An 18760-nucleotide genomic window follows, 5' to 3' on the forward strand; every position below is an offset into this window, starting at 1 on the left:
GTTGCTTAATTGTGAGAAAAAAAAAAAAAAATGTTACAATTCGAATCGTAACTGTCTAGAGATCCCCCCCCCCCCCATTAAATCAGAAGGAACTAAAAAATTCAATAGCATAATTAACACTATCATGAATGTAGTGAGCGTAAATTTTAATCTGATCAGTGTTGTATTGCAAACGGGTGTCAGAATTATCACATCGGTTACTAGAGGAGGAAAAAAATTTGCTGAGGGAACCCTGAAACTCATTTTGAAGGATAGAAGAACATAAATTGTTTACTTGGTAATTATAATTCTTTGGAGTGTTGAAAAAAAAATAAAAGTGCATATTATCTTTTTCGAAGGTGGTCCCTTTTTGTGCGACATCTACTAACGCATGGGGAGAAATATCTTTATTGTCCTTTTTCGTCATTCCATCATTCGAAAAATGGTATGTTTGCTTTGGGGCCGTCTCGGAAGAAACTTTCCCTGTTTCTTTGCCTTCCGAACCTCGTTGAGCTGTCCCCATGTTAGAGATTTTTGCTTTCCTTTTGTCCCGAAGTAGGCTCAAATAATCTGCTAGGAACATATCGTATTTAAAAAATTCCTTGTGGAAGTAGTGGTACTCCTTTATGTATATGCATAAGTAGAACTTGTGCAGTTCATGTATATTAATCATAAGGGGGTGAATAAATATGAGATACTTTATCAATTTTATTGATTGCTCGAACTGCTTTAATTCGTTTTTTATTTTTCTGTACAAATTTTTAAATTGTAAGACCAAGTTGTCTTTCTCCTTGTTATGTTGAATGGTGATGTATTTATTGACATCATTAGTATTCATTATTTTAATCATTTCTGTGATGATAACGAGGAGTTCTGCGTACAGGTAGAAATACTTGTTATACTTCTCCCTTTTTGTATTTTCATTTTTGCTCTTTTCATGCTGATTTATGTTCGTTGCTCGGAATGGACTGCATTCGATGTTGCAACTTTTGAAGTACTCATATATCTCGTTGAGGACGTATATGAAAACGAAGTATATGTTTAAGTCACCAGAAATACAGAGGATGCATTTTTTGAAAGAGTTTTTATTTTTTAGTAATAGCAGGTAGAGATGTAAAATGGAGAACTTGATTAGGAGTAATATTTCTTTGCTTCTTTTAATTTTACTGTTTTGCAAGAATATCAAGTTAAACCAAATGTTATCATTTTTTTCGAAACTGAATAGCAATGTTATTATTCTCTCGTCCAAGGATGAGTTGATAAAACAGGAATTGAAGAATAAAATTATATAGTACGTCGTGACCAGACATGGGTCCTTCTTCTTGATGTATTTAATTAACACATTAGCGAGCTTTAAAATTTCATTTTTGTTATCTATAAAAATTATTTGGTAACTCAATAACTGCAGAATCAGACAGATTAGGTGGGTGCTCTGTTTAATTTCTACCTTGGCTTTGTTTACGTTATTACCAAGGTTGTTCATAACGTAGTTAATTAGAAAGTGTAGAAATTTGCTCCTACAAAATTCGCTACTCAACTTTTTAACGCATAAGAAGTAAGTTATTTCTCCCTTATCTTTTCTTTTCTTTTTTCTCAAACCATCAATAAGTTGTATCGTTATGACCTCCTGTGGGGAGTCCATTTCCGTGTTGCGACTTGTCCCCCTTTCGTGGTTCATCGGGCCGAGCGCATTATCATATAGAGAGAAATCAAAGAAGTAGGAGTTGGTTATGGTAAGGTAAAATTTCAAAATAACCGAGCAGAGGTATGTGCCCTTCTTATTGTCCATAAGCTCCTTTAAGTGACTGTTCAGAGTGTCCAATCCATTTAGCATGTTCGAGCAGAACATGTACAACGTTGCCACATCATATAGGAGAAAACAAGACATAAATTTGAACAAGTAGTTTAGGTACATGTAGGAAAGGTAGCCAATTTCTTTATCTACTTGTAATGTATCTTTTTCGTTGTAAGCAGTTATTTCATTTTTGTTATTGCTGTTCAGGTAAAAATGGAATGAATTCCAAACAGATTCTACAACATTTTTCTCCGTCAAGTATGCAAGCTTCTGGAGGAGGGTCGATATATATTTGTATTTAAACATGAGCGAGGAGACATTGCTATACGTTTGTATTATTCTGAAGCAGTTTATGGTGTACAGGAATAGGAGCTTTTTGTTTCTTTTCAGTTTTTCGACTAGTCTGATAATTAGTTGTATGTGCGGCTGGGCCTCTTGTCCGGGCTCGCTGGGTTCTTTTGGGGTTCCGCACGGGGGCTGCTCCTCAGGGGGGCAGCTCTCATCGTAACGCAAATCTTTATTGTGCGCATTTTGATAGTGAGAGTCTTCTCCCATTTTTGCATCACCCATTTTTGCATCACCCATTTTTGCATCACCCATTTTTGCATCACCCATTTTTGCATCTCCCATTTTTGCATCTCCCATTTTTGCATCTCCCCGCATGGTCTGGCCTTTCTGCATTTCCCCCCTCTTTTTACGTCCCTCTTCCCTTATCCTCGCCAGGGCAATACTCGCACGAGAACACTTCACAAATTTCTGGTGAGAGGAATATATTTTCTCCTCACCTTGCCTGTTGCCATCGGGGGCAGTTGTCTCCTTGGATGGGCTGTCCCCCGCCGACTTCTTCAAGTACCGATTTATTCGGCATAACGACTGTCCAGGTAGCTGTGTTTTTTTCCTTTTCAAGTTAGCCGTTTTGAGCATTTGAGCGTAGTTCAAATGAATGTTGAGGAGGTCAGAATTGTACAAGGTAGCGAAATGTTCCAAGATATGTCTGGCAATTTGCATGAGAATATTTTCCTTTATTTCGTAATTGAATGAATAGTAATCGTAAAAAAATAAAAGGAAGAATAGGACAATATTTGTGGTAATTTTGTTTAAAAATATTTTATCATTTTTTTTAAAATCCAGATGAATTGGTTGTGGGCAGTCACATTGATGATTTTCTTCATAACAGGAAGACACTATCCGATTGGGTAATTTTTTTTCGTCTCTACTTCCACCTTCTGTTTTGTCATTGTATTTATTATCATTTATAATGTACAAAATGAATAAGTATATATTGTTATTGTGAAAAATGTTATGTACTACTACATTTTTTATATTTTCGTCCGTGTAATTTTCTAAATTCTGGTTCCAATTCTTTTTTTTCATGCTTATTAAAGTATTGTAAAGGGCCTCCACTGATGTGTTCTCTGGTTTTATGTGTGTGTTAATTATTTCCCGTCCATTTAGGTCCACCGTTTTCCTATCCACATATATGATGTTTTGAAAAAAGGAAGGAAGAGTGAGGACATTTTTTATTTGTGTAAAAAAAATGTTGTAAAGTTCGTTAAGGTATATGTATATATAGGAGACGAATATATACAACAAGTTATGAATCATGACTTCATTTTTTTTTTTTTTTTTATTTATTTCTTGCTTGTTTTTTAAAACGTATTTCAAATAGTGTTGTATCATTCGGTTGAATTCGAGGAAGAAGTTCTCATTTTGGGATAGCAACAAGGCTAGGAAGTTTCGATCTTTGAAACACATGCTGACGATGAGGATATAATAATAAATTTTGTCATATATAAGTTCCAAGTTGTTTTTTTTCTTCTTTTGAAATAAGAAGTAGTTGAGGAAATGATTTAGATAAAAGTGATTATCATGGCTTATGTTTTGTGTAAATATGGGACTCCCTTCTTCCTGCAGGTGATGTGTATATGCCTGGTCAGTGATAAGTGTGTCCATTTGTTTGCCTCCCTTTTTTATATCATTGTCTTTGTTCGTTTTGTTTTCATCGCTATTTTTGAGATTGATCGGTTGGCTTTCCGTTATACTTGACGTACTGATATTTGCAGCTGTTTTGTCGGTCTTCCCACCCTGGTGAGTGGATTCAAGTTTTCTGTTGTAGAAATATATTTTGTACTTTTGCAAGTTATTCATCGTTTCCCTCTCATTGCAGAATAACAATTTTACGAATATTTTAAAAAAGTATTTCTCAAACAATTTGGCTTCTTTTAAATTGTAGAAATTGATGTAGATGTTTTTTTTGCCCAAGTAGTGGAAAATACGTTCGCACAAAATTCCCATGTTATCTTTCGTGTTATGGTTCCAAATGTTCCCTTCATCTGCTTGGTTATCCCTTCCATTTAGGAAGAAAAAAAAAGGAAAGTTGTCTAATAGAAAGCTCAAAAATAGTACAATGGATAGGAATAGGATTTTAGTTTCTTCACATTGAGGACAGTACATATCAATCATGCAGATATAGTTGGAGTTGGCCACCTGGTTCTGCTGATGTTTGTAAATTCTTTCTTTGATATAATCATCCTCTTCCTCGTAGTGATCACTCGGATGCATATATCCATCGTCCTGATGGATCGCAAGACAATTTTTGAACTTACTTATCGTGTAGTTGTAAAACAGTTGACAGTAATTTTTGTAAATAGCTTCCTCCTTCAGTTGATAGTTATGTTTGTTGATCAGGTCGCTCTGTTGATCAACGCTCGTGTGTGCATCTTTATCCCGTGGGATATTTTTCTCTCCATTGAAAGGAATATGCACATCTTCAGAAATACGAATATTCTGCATATATATTGCATATTTTAAAATGACAAAATAAATCCTTTTAATAAATTTACACACATCCTTGTCCGCTTTGTAGTATTTTAGAAAATGAACTAAGATATGTTGCTTCGAACTGTTGGAATCTTTAATAAGATTCTGTTTCCAGATTTGGTACTTGAATACTTGAAGGATATATTTGAAAAAAAGGAGTAGCAGTTGGATATGCAAACATTCTATAATGATGTCGTTGTAAATGTTGCAGAAGTTTATCAGCGTGCTCATGTATTTGTTTAGGAAAATTTGTTTGAAGATGCGTAAGTTTATCCTTCCTTTGGGATATGTTCCAACATTGTTGTTTTCCATCTCTTGTTTGTCGCTTCTTGGTTGTTTTTTATTACCCTCATCTGCGTTCTCCTCTGAGGCATTTTGCAAAGTACCCTTTAACTTCGTTTGGTAGGCTTCCCTCCTCTGCGTGAAAGGCGCGAAATCATGTTGCATTAGCACTTCCATGTTTATGCTTAATAGGTCTTCATTGACCAAGTGCACGTCAAAAAAATAGCCTCGCCTCAAGACTACGTGAAGCATAGACAAAACGTTTTTCACAAAGTAAATATCTAATTTTAGATACTGCTGTTCGTGGTTCTGAAATGTGGCATTTTCTACATTAATGGTCTTCTCCATTTCGTAAACATTTATTATGTTGGAGTAGACGTTGTTGTTTGCGTTTTCCTCAGTTGGATCTCCTTTGTTAACTTTTTTTTTTCTTTTCCTATATTTGGAAAGTATGAAGAAAAGAAAGTTGACAAGAATGGACAAGTTTTTCCTTCTCTCCATTTTCCTATTTCTGATTCGTCGTTGCTCTTTGAGAAGCATGGGGTTTCCCCCTCCATCGTCGATCAAGTTGAAGTTACTATCATCAAGGTGGTCGCTAGTTCTATCAATAGGGTTCGTGCAAGCTAGACGATCATTAATAATGGCTAGATTATCATGGCAGCTATTCTTCATCCTAACGTAGTAATTATCCAGATGCACAAAATTGTAAAGCAAGTTGAGGGAGAAGCTGGAAATTTTATTCTTCAAAGATGATGTAGTAAAGGATATGAAGAGCAATTTGTAGACGAAAAGGGAAAGGTCTATATTATTATCTAGGTGGTGAATTTTTCCTTCCATGTTTCTTTTTTTCTCTAGTATTAACTGTATGTACAGGCATACATCTAAGATGCTTATTAAATATTTCAGTAACAGGAGGTTCGAATGAATGACGACACTTGCTCTCGTACTTGTGCTTATGCTTGCGCTTGTTTCATTCCTCACATTTCTCGTCCAAGTTTGGCCCTTGTTATTTATTGTCAATTGGTTGTACATAAAAAAAAGGAGCTTGTTAATATAGGGGAAAATGGTGGTGTAAACGAAATGTATGGCACTCATCATTTCATCGTAGTCGCTTTGGAGGAGGTAATGTGTCTGCTTGTTTTTGGTGCTTCTTGCATTGGTATTTTCTTCATTATTCTTTTGTGTTGATCCATTTAGAATATTTTTTCTTTTTGTTGATGGTACTTGAACATCATCCCTTTTGGCTGATTCCTCACCTGTTGCGTAGCTCACTTGGTTGTATGCGCTCCACCCTTCCGCAGGATATATGGTGGAACCTTCTGTGCACAGCAATTGCATGTAGCAGTTGTTCAGGTAGAAAAATAGCTCGTTCAAATTGTAGATGTAAGAAAAGTTCGTTTCCTTATCTGCAGAGTCGTTTATAGGTGGCAAGACCTTTAATACTTTTATCAAATTGGAAATGTAGGAAGTCGACCCATTTACGGAAGTGTGCTTTATATCCACTTTAGCATTCAAAAAAAGAAAAGAATTCACATTCGAAATGGGAAATCTTGGTGTCTCTAATTTATCATTCGATTCTATGATGCTTCTCCAAATGGACTGGTTGCAACTTCTGTGGGCCAAAGGGTCAGAGGAACTTCCAATGGTGGCTGTTCCACTCGGTGACATTCTAATTGGCGCAGTGCTCAACCTTCTTGACAAATGATAATACTTGTTAAGGAAGAGGAAGTAGGATCTGAATATATTATCCGCGTTGTAGTTCCCGTAAAAGGATAATTCCTTTGCCTTGGAATTTAATTTTGCGTCATGGAACTCATGCAGATAGGAATATTTGGTTGAGAAGGAAAAAAAAGATTTTAACTTTTTAACATTTAGCAGAAAATTATTTGGTTGCAGTTTTTTATAAAGCCAAAAGGGAAGAAAGAAAAGGATTTTTTTCTCTATATGAAATGAGGCCTTGTTTACATCGTCCATCTGGTTGGCCTGTATTTCCTTATCAAAATATTTATTCTTGCTTGTGTCTTTTCTCTTGTATCTATTTCTGTGTAGATTAAAGAAGATATTATCATACATTTTAGGTGTCTCTCGATGGAGTATATCTTCTCCGTCTCCACACTTGTTAATGATACTTTTACGACCCTCTTTGTAGTACCCCTCCATATATTCTACCTTCACTTCGTTTATTAAGGAATTCTCTAACATGTTTGTGCAGGTGTGATGAGGCAAGTTAATTTTTTCAGTTAACCAATTAGGAGAATATTCATCCCTTTCTAAGCCCATTTCACCTTTTCTACATTTCTCTTCTTGTAACAAATGCGGTTCGAGGAATATCCTGTGCTTGTTCAATAGCAAGATGTTTTGATCGAATATCAAGTAGAAACTCAAGCTGATGGACAAAGCTCTAACAATTTCATTATCGTAGAAAAAGAAGCAAAACAAGTGGGACAGATAAAAGTACCTCTCCTTGTATATTCTTTTGCATATGTTGCTATTCCTATAGTTTGTGATGATCAACAGAATTAGTATTTTTAGGACATAGACAAAGGATTCAATATTGTTTCTACTGGTTTGTTCCTTAGCAAGCATTTCCCCTATCAGTTTCGTGTATAGACTTTTTATTTTTTCATAAATTAAGAGAAGAAAATGGTTCATGTGTGATGGATTCCCTTTTTGGCTTTTACTTTCTGTAGTGTTTTCAACGCAAGTATCACCTTCTCTTAATTTGGATGTTCTCTTCAATATGAAAGACATTACGTGGTCGAAAAAGTTTAGAGACAATTCCTCCGTCTCCATGTCTACTTTCTGTAGCGCTTGAATGATAACTTCTTCGTCGCTTGGGATATGATTAAGTACAAAGTGGCTTATGTACATGTTCAACATATTGGTGTTAAATTTCCAGTCGTTTGAGTAGTTAAAGGTGTTATGGCACTGATTATTTTGCTTCTGTTGATGATGGTTTTGGTTTTCTCGATTGGGTTCATGTGTGTGGCTTCCTACAGTGTCTCCTTCATACTTCGACGTTGCTTCACCTTCTTCGCGAATGTTATGTTGTGCCTCTTCGATGCAATTTTGAATTTTCTCTCGTTTCATCGTACCATTTGGTGAGGCGTCTTTCTTTGTCTTGCCCCACCACTTGGTGAACTTTAGCCTAAACTGATGGTGCAATTTCCACATGATTTTAAGAGAAAGGGTCCTCTTTTTCTTCTTCCTTTGAAAAAGGAGGAAATATAAACTGTGTACGTTTAGGAATACGTTCTTGTAGAAGTAGGCGAGGCTGGTGAGTGCTTTCTGTTCGGTTGCCTGTTTCCCCCCCGTGACACGAGGAACTTGGCCGTTATGGTTGTCATTTCCATTGCCATTGCCATTGATGGGGGGGGCACTATCGCACTTTCCGTTATGATTGTTTATACGCCCAAGGATTGGCTCAAAATGGTGGTCATACAAAAAGTTGAACGAGCTGTAAGCGGCCTGCTCTAGCAAGAGTATGTACTTCTTTTTGGAGTAGTACAAAAAAAGGAGGACTTTGGAGGAAAGCTTAATATTTGACAAGAGCCTCTTTTTTTCTTTCAGTTCTTTGTCCTTAAGAGACTCAAACAGGGTTTCCACTTTTTTCTTGATATTTTCTATTATAAAAAAGAGATAATAATTTCTTATTTCCTTTTTGCTATATACGCACAGTTCGTATATGACGTCAACGAATTCGTTAATTTGGAATGTCCTCGTGTAGAAATCCCGGGATTTTATTTTCGTCTTCCCTCCGTGAGGAGTGTATTTCCAAGGTATGTCATTATTCGACCAATTGTTCACATAGGTTTGATTCATCCCATCAAATTTGGAGTTCACCCTTTCGGAGGATTCCCACTTGATTCTTTCTTGTTGGTCGAATTGGTCCACATTTTTGTAGGTATATTTTTGAGAGGGATCTGTTCCTAGTAAATTATTTCCCTTTTCTTGAACGAAATGATTTTCCTCCTCATTTTGAGCATGTTTATTATCCTTTTGAAGAAGGATAGGGATAATATACTGAGTGTCTTCATACACCTTGGGAGGTTCGGGTTGGTTTGACTTTCCATGGCTGTAGACTACGTTGTGGGAATTATTTTGACTCATTAGGTTAGTCTTCGAATGGCTATAATCTGCCATGTGTACATTTTTGGGAACGTTTCCCATTTGGATGTTTTTTTCAGAAATTGTATTATGATCGAAATCCCCATAGGACAAGTCCCCCCGTTGATTCCCCCAGCCCATTTGGTAGTTGTAATTCTGGACAAAGGGGTAAGCGCCTTGGGGATCCCCTGATAGTTCATTATTATTCCAGTCAAAGGACCCCTTCTCATAATTAATGTTAAAAATAAAATTAAAAAGAAAAAATATAATTTCCGTGTTGTAGCTATACATGATCGAAATGATGTTGTGCAGGAGGAGGACAAAGTTTTTAAACAGTTCAACGAATTTAATATTTTCTGAAACATTTGTTCTACCTTCTAATTTGTGGTTAAAAGTTAGTATGTACATTTTATTTCTGCAACCCTTTAACTTGTTAACAATGAATTGGTACATGGATCCCTTTTCTTGTTTATCCAACTGGACATAATTTGTGAGGTTGTTATATTCAGAGGATAGAAGCGAAAGAGAATTGAAGAGTATTCTGAGACTGTTTTCGACTAGCACTTGGGTAATTTTGTCAATAAAGTGGGCATCGAATTTGGGTAAGTCCCCTTGAGTGGCGCTACCTTGATGTGATTCTTGGTGTGTGAAATTGTCCATTTGATTTTCGCACCGCTCCTTTTTGCACTGGCCATTTTTTAACGGTTCCTTTTTGTAGTCTCCCTCTATTTGTAGCAAAACATGACAAAATTTCTTTATGCAGTGGGATGCCTCACTATCATGTCTACCATGTGCATCTACCGTTTCTTTTATTTTCTCCGAATTGGGGGCATCGAAAAAGTCTTGTGATTTGAATGTCTCCAGGGGCTCAAGAGATGGCTCATTTTTTGCGTCGGCAGGATTTGAGAACATTTCGTTGGCATGTGGGGCGGGTAAATCTGTTGCGGTGTTCTCTGTGTGGTACTTTTGAAGAAAGCCATTGAGGGCGCAGTAACTAGTTGGGACGAAGAAAAAAAAGTGAGAGATGTTATTGCTGGTGTTTATGAAGGTGGAGATATCTGATCGGAAGGCGGACCCGCGAAAACAACCAAAACCATCAACACCGTCAATAACAGCACTGACATCGCCATCCCCACCAACACCACGGTAGAGGAAAAACAAATTGGCCAAGGAGTAAAAGTAACACAGGAAATCGATGTACTCCTTATAAATTTCGTAATCATAAAAGAAGAAAAAAATTTTGAAAAAGTGCAACAATTCTAAGTGGTGCGTGTTTAGGTGCATGTCGAAGAGGAACCGTCTAAACAGGTCGACTAATTTGGGTTGTATTTTTTTCATCAAAATGAATGACACGGGAGTGTAGTTTATGTAAAGGCAGACGATTTTCAGGAGCTCTAATTGCTTAGGGCTGTATTTGTAAGTTTTCCGAAGATCACTATTAGTAAACATATCAATACTTTGAAATTTGTTTTTTCTTAAATCGCTAGAGGAGTTGGAAGAGGAGGAAGAAAAACTGTTGATCTCTTGGATGCTTAAATTTTCTGAAAGGTATTCCCTATGGGGGGCCCCATTTTGTTTTGCCTTCTTATCTCCATGCCCATGTAAGTTGTTCTCTTCAATGTAATCAATGAGAATCTCCAAGTGTGAGTCTTTCTTCTTTCCTGGCTCATCAAAGTAGTATTCTAAAACGTTACACAGGAAATTGTAAATGACGACAAAATTGTCTATGTGGAAGTTGAGGGTAGTGCATCTTTCCTTTATGCTACTAATTTTGCAGTGCGAAAATTTTAAAATTTCTAGCATGAAGAAAATTAATACTTTGAAAAAATAGACGCAATTATTTTTCGTTATGAATAAGTAATAGTAGGTGTCCCCCTCGTTGAAATGTACACTGGTGCTATCGCCCGATTTTCGAATCGCCCTCTCTTCGTTCTTCCTTAGGTAAAATGAGTTTATGCTATTGAGGTCATCTGTCCCACTTGTCTGGTTTGCGTTGTTTTCGGATTGAGGAGGGCCTTTTCCCTGTGCACTGTTCACCTTGTTCCTATTATGGCCATACTTGAACTCTGGACCGATTTGATTTCCAGCGGAGGAGTTGGAACTTTTTCCTCCTTTTCGAAGCAAAAGTAAGTAAAACACATTTTGGTTAATCAGGAAAAAAAAGTTATTAAGGTAGATATTGTGAATGTTGTTACAAAGGCATCCACCACCACTCTGGGTTACGCTTATGTAAAGGCTATAAATAATTATAAAAATAAGATAAGCTAGACTATTTAGAAGGTTATTCATATGATGGAATTCATTTTGTGCCTGATTATTTTCGACGTAATTTTTATAAATATAGTGAATATTGTAACTAAGTGTGTACACAAATTTATAGTTAAAGAGAAATATATCTTTATTGAAAATGTAAATATATTCATTTAAAATTTTGTTCACTTCTTTGTGCATATAAATTAAGTCGTCTATGCTTACTATTTTTTTTATTATATTCATCCCTAAGCATTCGAAATAGTTAAACTTCATGCTCAGGTAGAAATGCAGGAGATTCATTTTGTTAATGTAATTTTTTATTTTGTAGCTTATGCTTTTGTTATATACGTGTTTATTATTTAAGTAGGTGAAATACTCCTCGAAGAAATTTTCCCCCTCTTTGCTTCTATCTTGTTGATTTTTTCTCACACCCCCCTTTATGGGGTCTCCCCCTTCGATTGCATGTTCTACTCCGTTTATGTCTAGGAAGTTCCTTCTGAAGACATCGAAGCAGTCGAAGAAGTTGTATAGGTAGAAAAATGTGTACTTATTCAAAATGTGTGAATAATAACATTCATCACAATTGTAGTAGCTTTGCAGACTTCGCCGTGTAGATACCGATCCATGCTTTAAGTTATCATGCCCTTCCCTTATTTTGTTCGCCTTATATATCTTATAGGTTAGGAGCAAATATATACTCCTCTTATTCACTTCATTTTTTGCTTCATATAAAGAGTTGTAATACTCGAAATCTTCACTTTTGGAAAAATTATTTTTTGTAAATATATTTATGCAGTTATTTTTTTCCATTATTTGGCTTATATTTAGGAGATCCTTTTGTGAGAGTGTACTATCTGTATTGTCCTGCCTACTTGAGGTGATTTTTTTTGTGTTTTCTTTTGCCTTCTCAGGTGAGTGTTCCTTCCTCCGGGGGGGAGTACATGTCTTCTCCTTTATGGAGGAACTTTTTTTTCGTGTAACATTGTATTCTCCTTCTTCTTTATTTAAATCTATCATGTCGCTCGTCTTTTCCGTTACGTTGTTTTTGTTATGGGGAGTTTTTTGTGTGTTTAGCTTTTCGTTGCTTTCTGGCGATTCGGCCTCCCCATTTGCATTACTTAGATCATTGGGGGTATTATTTACGTGAACATTAGGTGCATATTTTTGAGTGTCCCACTTTGAGAAGTCGTCTGGGTTGTCCCCATTGTAGGTACGAATCAGCTGGTTCAGAATTCTGACCACCTGGTTATATTCATTGTTACTGTTTTGCATTTGCATTTGCTCATAGTTTATGAGGCAGTTATTATCTATGTCATGTTGTACATTTAATTTTTTGGCGGCACTATTCTTTTTGTACCTGTCTTCGTTATCTCTAAAATGGGTTAAGAACTCCTTGGTGAATGCATGTATTCCGAATTGTTCGAATTTGCTTTTGATATCTTGATCCTTCTACGTGGCATTGTGGTAGAGAAGATGGGAATGAGCATGGTGTGACGGAGCATCAGACAGGCTACGCTGCTTTCCCGAAGAATGGTGCAGAGCATGTGTGTTTGAAATGTTTATAAAGAAGCAAAGTGCGATAAACAAGACGGTTCATTAAACGCACTAATGAAGGATATTAGGGCATAGAAGGAAGGGGGGGGTATACACATGATAGCTTCGTATATGTAACACATTTATACACTACTGCATTTGTGAGAAAAAAATAAAAACTACTACACAACAGCGATGAGGCCATGATGCTCAAATTATTTTATTTTTTTTTTTTTTTTTGCAGAAAAGGGGCGCACATTTTTTTTTTTTTTTTTTTACCTCTATTATGCACCGAACGAAGTCCAAAATATGGATCAGCGCTTTCAAAGGAATGGAGCTGTTTCTATCGTTAATGTAACGAAGAATAATATCAAAGAAATAATTTCTTTTCTTAAAGTCTGTTTCGCTTATTATACTTTTTTCATATTTTTGTATCAGCATAATCATTGACCTATCTCGGATGTCATCTATGTTGTGCCCTAAAGTGGAAACAGTGCGGAAAGGTTTCCGTTGTGTGTTTTTTTATATGATCATTTTTTTTGTAATTCCTGTGGGGGCGGTGCAGGTTCTGGTGCAGACGTAGGGGTTTGGTTGTTATTTTGCCCTTCGTGAAGAGGCAAGAAAATTGACACATTTTTTCAGGGACGCGATATTGTGTGTACTTTCTACATGCACGGTAATTTTCACTTTTTTTTTTTTTTTTTTTTTTTTCAAATGGAGGGAATATCTTATTGTACCTATTTTTTGAATAAGACTGCTCAGCTTATCGTCGTCCATTTTGATTGGCCCCTTGGAATGACGCAGTGTTGTTAAGGATCGGTGGGGTGCTGAACAAATGTATATGCAATGTCTGCATGTATGTGAATGGCCATGTGGAAGGCGTTATTCCTCCTCTAACCAGGGCTGCGACAATCGTAAATAATGTTAGAACGATAAAAGGGAGTATAAAGAAAAGGATAAGTTCTACATCTGTCTACTTTTTTAACTAATAATATTTTTACATTTTTTGCAGTAAAATTATTCTACGAATGATTTGCCCCTTAGTTGAAACAAGTGTGCTTTACTGATTCTACAAAATTGTTAAGCTTTGCAAGGGCAACAAGAAACATGTGTGATCGGGCTATAGAGTGAGCAAAGACATAGTGTGATAAATTATGAGTGGCCGCACGCGAGAAAAGATGCGTGGCACATTTAAGTTCATTCAGATGGGGAAGAGAATCTATAGGGAACGCATTTTTTCTCCCCATACATTATTACGATATGTTCCTCCTTTTGTGCCCCTTTTGGATTTTTTTTTTTTTTTTTTTTTTTCTATTTTTCCGGTGCTTTCCTCGCGCATACAAATTATAGCATCAGTTTGAAGTCCTAAATGTCGTGCAAAAAAAAAAAAAAAAAAAAAAAAAAAAAGGCCTACACATTTTTTCCCCATTTAGACTACAAAGAGTTTAAGCTTAAAAGGAACTTTCTAATATGCCTGAAAGAAAAAAGGAGAAATCTCCATTTCTTCCAAAGTGGTTAGAAATTAAGATATGCCTAAAGGAGGCATACATCAAAACATTTGTTATATGTAAGGGAAGGGGAAAAAGAAAAACAATGCTTATTCATTTTTGGAGGGGAAGACAGCATATTAAAAGAAGTTTCACCTTTTTTTTTTTTTTTTTATTTTAACAAAAGCGGCAAAGTCCTTATGATTTTTTGTAGTAAATAATATTTTGTACAATTTTTTTGCTTGCACATCGGCTCTGCTCTTTGCGGCTCTTTGAAGAGAAATGTGTTTGCTTCTCTTCGGTTACAAATTTGCATACTTTTACCACGGTAGCATCTTATAGAAGCATTATTATTTTTTCTTTTTCTTTTTTTTTTCTTTGAACTTGCTTTTTGGTCATTCCAAAATGTTTTTTCGACGTAAGGGTGGGGTAAGTTTAAGCTTTCCCTGTCCTTTGTCCTTTTGCGAATATGATAATCATTCAAATTAAAAGGAACATATTTGTAAAGTTAGAAGGATAAAGCGAAATTGTTGTTATGTCGATGTATGCAAAATGTTGTAATATGAGCTTTAAACGGTACAGGCATGCTTATTGTGCGGTAATTTCTCCAATGATCACTTTTGAACTTTACGGGGAGGTGCTCTTTCTTCTTTTGGAGATCGTAGAACAAGATAATTCTTGTTGCATTGTTGGCTGTGGTGAGGTGCTTTTTGCTGAATTATGGTTACCCAGTTGGAGAAAAAAAAAAAAAAAAAAAAAAAAAAAAGTTGCTTCCCCTATAACAAAGAGGTGTATGTATATATGTATGCACAGGTAAGCGCCTAACCGCGATGTCGTATTACCCTTCATTTCTGATAAATAAATTAAATGTTCACTTCCTCTCATCCGAAGTGCGGCCATAATGCATTTAAAGCGAAAAGAGATCAAACAAGAAAACTGCTTTTGCTTTCTTCCCATGTGGTGGGGAACATAAAAAATAAGGTGCTTACCCGTCTGTAGAAAAAACAGCTATCAGCGCGGACATTTTTGAATGAAGTTCATGAAGCTATAAAAATAGCACGACAAGAAAAAGGGTAAATAAAATTGTTTCATCTTGCCCACTTGGTCCTTTTATTCTCTTTTGACTAAGCAGAGAAAATGATGAGCAACACCAAGTGGTAAGAATGCAAAGATAAAAACATGCACATTTGTGTAATTGCCGAATGAACAAAATATAATGTGTTTTTCTCCTTCCCTTTTGTAATGCAGAACTTGTGATTCTTCTTTGGAAAAGAAAAAAAAAAATGATGAAACTTGTCACATTATAAGGCGGTATTCCTTCAGGGGTGCGATGAGCAATGAACTTCCTTGCGGGCAAAAATGGAACAAATGCCTGCGCGGCAAACTTTCGTTCTGTTCGCTTCTTTTGTTTCATTCATTTTATTCGTTCTCTTGGTTTAACATCGTAAGAACATATATCGTTGGAGGCATAGTGCAGAGGAAAAGAAGCAGGTTCATTTTTTAAAAAGGTAAGGAGGAAAGTTAACAGAATGGTTGAAGATAACATACATGTGATTCAGAATGACCCCCTGATTATCGTAGATAAATTCCCCTACACCAGGAAGAAGGATAGAGTCACAGGTATGGAGGCACGGGCCACGAGCATCTGAGTGTGTAATCCTATGCACATAGTTATTAAAACATGTTTAGCACGTCCATTTGATAACGCCGTATTCTGCATGACTGTGAAGAAGGGGGGAGGGAAAAAAATAAGAAAAAAAAAAAAAAAAAGAAAAAAACGCCTGTTCTAGAACCAATCTTCCAGGGTGAACATCACCTTTGTGTAGAAATATATATTTGAAATATGCCTGTTTCCGAACATGCGTGTAAGACCCCCCATTTGAGCACTTTATTTTTATATTTTATCCCCCTCCCATTTTGTGGGCGATTTTTCCCTCCCTTCTAGACGAAGAAGAAGAAAAAAAAAAAAAAATCACCAAGATATATTTCCTAACTCATTTCCATGCCGATCATTACACCAACATAAATAAATACTTCCATGAGAACGTCTTTTCGTCGACCATAACAAAAAAGTTGTTAACAAACATAATTGGAGTAAATGAGAAATATATACACAATTTAAAAATTAATAAGAATTACCATGTTTTCAATTTCGAAGTAATTTTTATCGACGCAAATCATTGTCCTGGATCTGTAATTATCTATTTTGAATTTGCAAACGGAACAAAAATCATACACACAGGTGATTTCCGTTATTCCAATGTTCATACCTTTTTGATAAAAAAAGTGTTAAGTTCTAAAAGGAATGAACAAAATGGAAAACAGAAATTGGAAAAGTTGAGTCCTACAAAATCGGAGGAACAAATCATCAAGGGGGAGTTGTCCACCGAGATGAAGACGAACTTTTCATGGAAGGGCAATCAGTATAACATCCATTTTAGTAGTGAACATTTAAATATTTATAAAAGAAAAACTTACATTGTAAATTTTGAAGAGTTTAGAATAGCTTATTTAAAAAATGTGGAAGATTTAATTTGGGGACTTAAAAATGTGAGAAAAGAATTTTATTTTTATGATTCCATTGAAAAGGAAAATTATTTTAACTTTTTCATTTACGTAGATTTGTCTCTATATTTTAATCAGAACGAAGTAGACATTTTACTTTTCCATGATGGCAATAAAAGGTTAAACGAGAACGTGATAATTAATGAGGATAACGTAAAGAACATTCGCTTTGTTTCCATCTCTGATGAAGATAGGTTAGAAGATGGAACGAGTCCGCAGGATACAGAATCCTCAGTTTTGACAAAAAGGGAATTGCTTCACCATTTTTCCGATAAATGCCCGTTGAATCTTAATAGAGGAAATGGCGTCAAGTGTGATAGGACGAATGGAGAAAACGGAAAGGTAAAAAAGGAAGAGGACATTGACGTGAAGGAGTCTCGCTTTACATATGAGCATACCATTGAAGAAAAGAAGACAGTGATAAAAGAGAAAAAGGAAATCGATAGTAATCTCATCAAACTGGAATATGTCAAAGGTGGAAAAGAAATAAGTACCCCTTGTGAGGTGAAGGAATCGGAAGAAGACTCCAATTATATAAGGACCATTTACCTGGACACAACGTATGCTCTGTCGAAAAATAATTTGTTTGCGCCGCAGATGTATTTGATTAATTTTATTATTTATATATGTAAGAAAAAAGTGAGAGAAAATTTCGCCCAAGCGGTCGGCGTCACGGTAAAGAAGGGGGGGAAGCACAAGACTAACCTTGCTAGGACGGGCAAACGAACTCGCGCGCATAAATATAAGGAAAACGCATGGGGAGGAAAAAAAGTGGGTAGAACAAACGACGATGAAAAGAATGGGATAACTACACATGGCGCGGAAAAGAGCGAAGTCAATGAAGTGGGGAATAGGGATGAGAAGGAATCAGGGGGAGAAGGAACCCCTGCAAAGAAGACCCTATTCATGTTTGGAACCTACAATCTGGGGAAGGAAAAAATTTATCTAAGCGTATCTGAGGCGTGCAACATGAAAATACATTTCAGGAATGAAAAAAAAAAAACAATAATTCAGTCCTTCTTACACAATAAAAATATATTAAATAGAATAACAGACAATAAGTTGGAAGCACAGATCCACATAGTTGACATTAATTATTCGTATATATTCCCTAAAATTGAAAAAGAAAAATTTAAAAATTTAATAGACGAAGAAATCGAAAAAGAATTTGATTCCTTCTATTACATTATCCCCACAGGATGGGTGAAAAAATATTCCTTCTATCAAAATAAGGAAATCTCCATTTTTTTAATCCCATATAGTGAACATTCGAATTTATCAGAATTGGAAAATTTTGTAAAATCTATCAAACCTTGTAATATAATTCCTACTGTGTTTTATAACCCGAAGGAAAAGACAAGGATCCTGAACATGTTCAACTCGTGCCTGAACTTACAGCGGGAAGTTATGAATTTTTTAAAAATATCTGATGAGCGTTGTTTGGTCAGGAATAAAAAAATATCCAAAAGGAGCGAAAAAACGAATCACGAGCGAAAACAAATTGTAGGAGGTAATATTGGAGGGGGAAAAAATTCCAATGATAGCAGCCAATCCAAGTTGACATCGTTTTTTCCTTTAATAAAGAGGAAGAAGGGTTGATTCCCCTATGGAGAGTCAAGATACGTTAGTTCCTAGTTTTGTCTTACAATGCGCATTCTACTTCTCTTCACAGAGAATGCGTTTACAAGAGGGGGTAAAAAAAAAAAAAAAATAAATACAGGTGAGAATACTCCCCCTTTATACACTTTCTTCCGTAGTTACAATTTGTCGACTTTTTTTTTCGTATCAACAATATCAGTTATCCTGATGTAGACATTCTGGAGAATGGTCATACGGAACCCTACCTGTGTGTTTTCCGCATGGAGGAATTTTGCAATAATGGCTATGAACTTAATATGCCTTTAAAATTGTTCATCAATGTAGATCAAAACACACGTAT

At 35.9% G+C, this 18760-nt stretch overlaps 2 protein-coding genes across 2 annotated transcripts; one reads left to right on the forward strand and one right to left on the reverse strand.

The window, feature by feature from the left end:
* Positions 1-82: 82 nt before the first annotated feature.
* On the reverse strand, positions 83-13546 carry PKNH_1244500 (conserved Plasmodium protein, unknown function; the record flags this gene model as incomplete). The annotated part of the gene is made up of 3 exons (XM_002260457.1): positions 83-12685; positions 13049-13248; positions 13507-13546. The coding sequence occupies 3 exons, from the start codon at positions 13544-13546 to the stop codon at positions 83-85; spliced, it is 12843 nt and encodes a 4280-aa protein (XP_002260493.1).
* A 2239-nt stretch (positions 13547-15785) lies between these two features.
* On the forward strand, positions 15786-18420 carry PKNH_1244600 (DNA repair metallo-beta-lactamase protein, putative; the record flags this gene model as incomplete). The annotated part of the gene is made up of 2 exons (XM_002260458.1): positions 15786-15876; positions 16202-18420. 2 exons carry the CDS (start codon positions 15786-15788, stop codon positions 18418-18420), a joined length of 2310 nt encoding a protein of 769 aa, XP_002260494.1.
* Between the last annotated feature and the right edge of the window lie 340 nt (positions 18421-18760).

This window comes from Plasmodium knowlesi, assembly GCF_000006355.2.
Source record: "Plasmodium knowlesi strain H genome assembly, chromosome: 12".
NCBI lineage: Eukaryota > Apicomplexa > Aconoidasida > Haemosporida > Plasmodiidae > Plasmodium > Plasmodium knowlesi.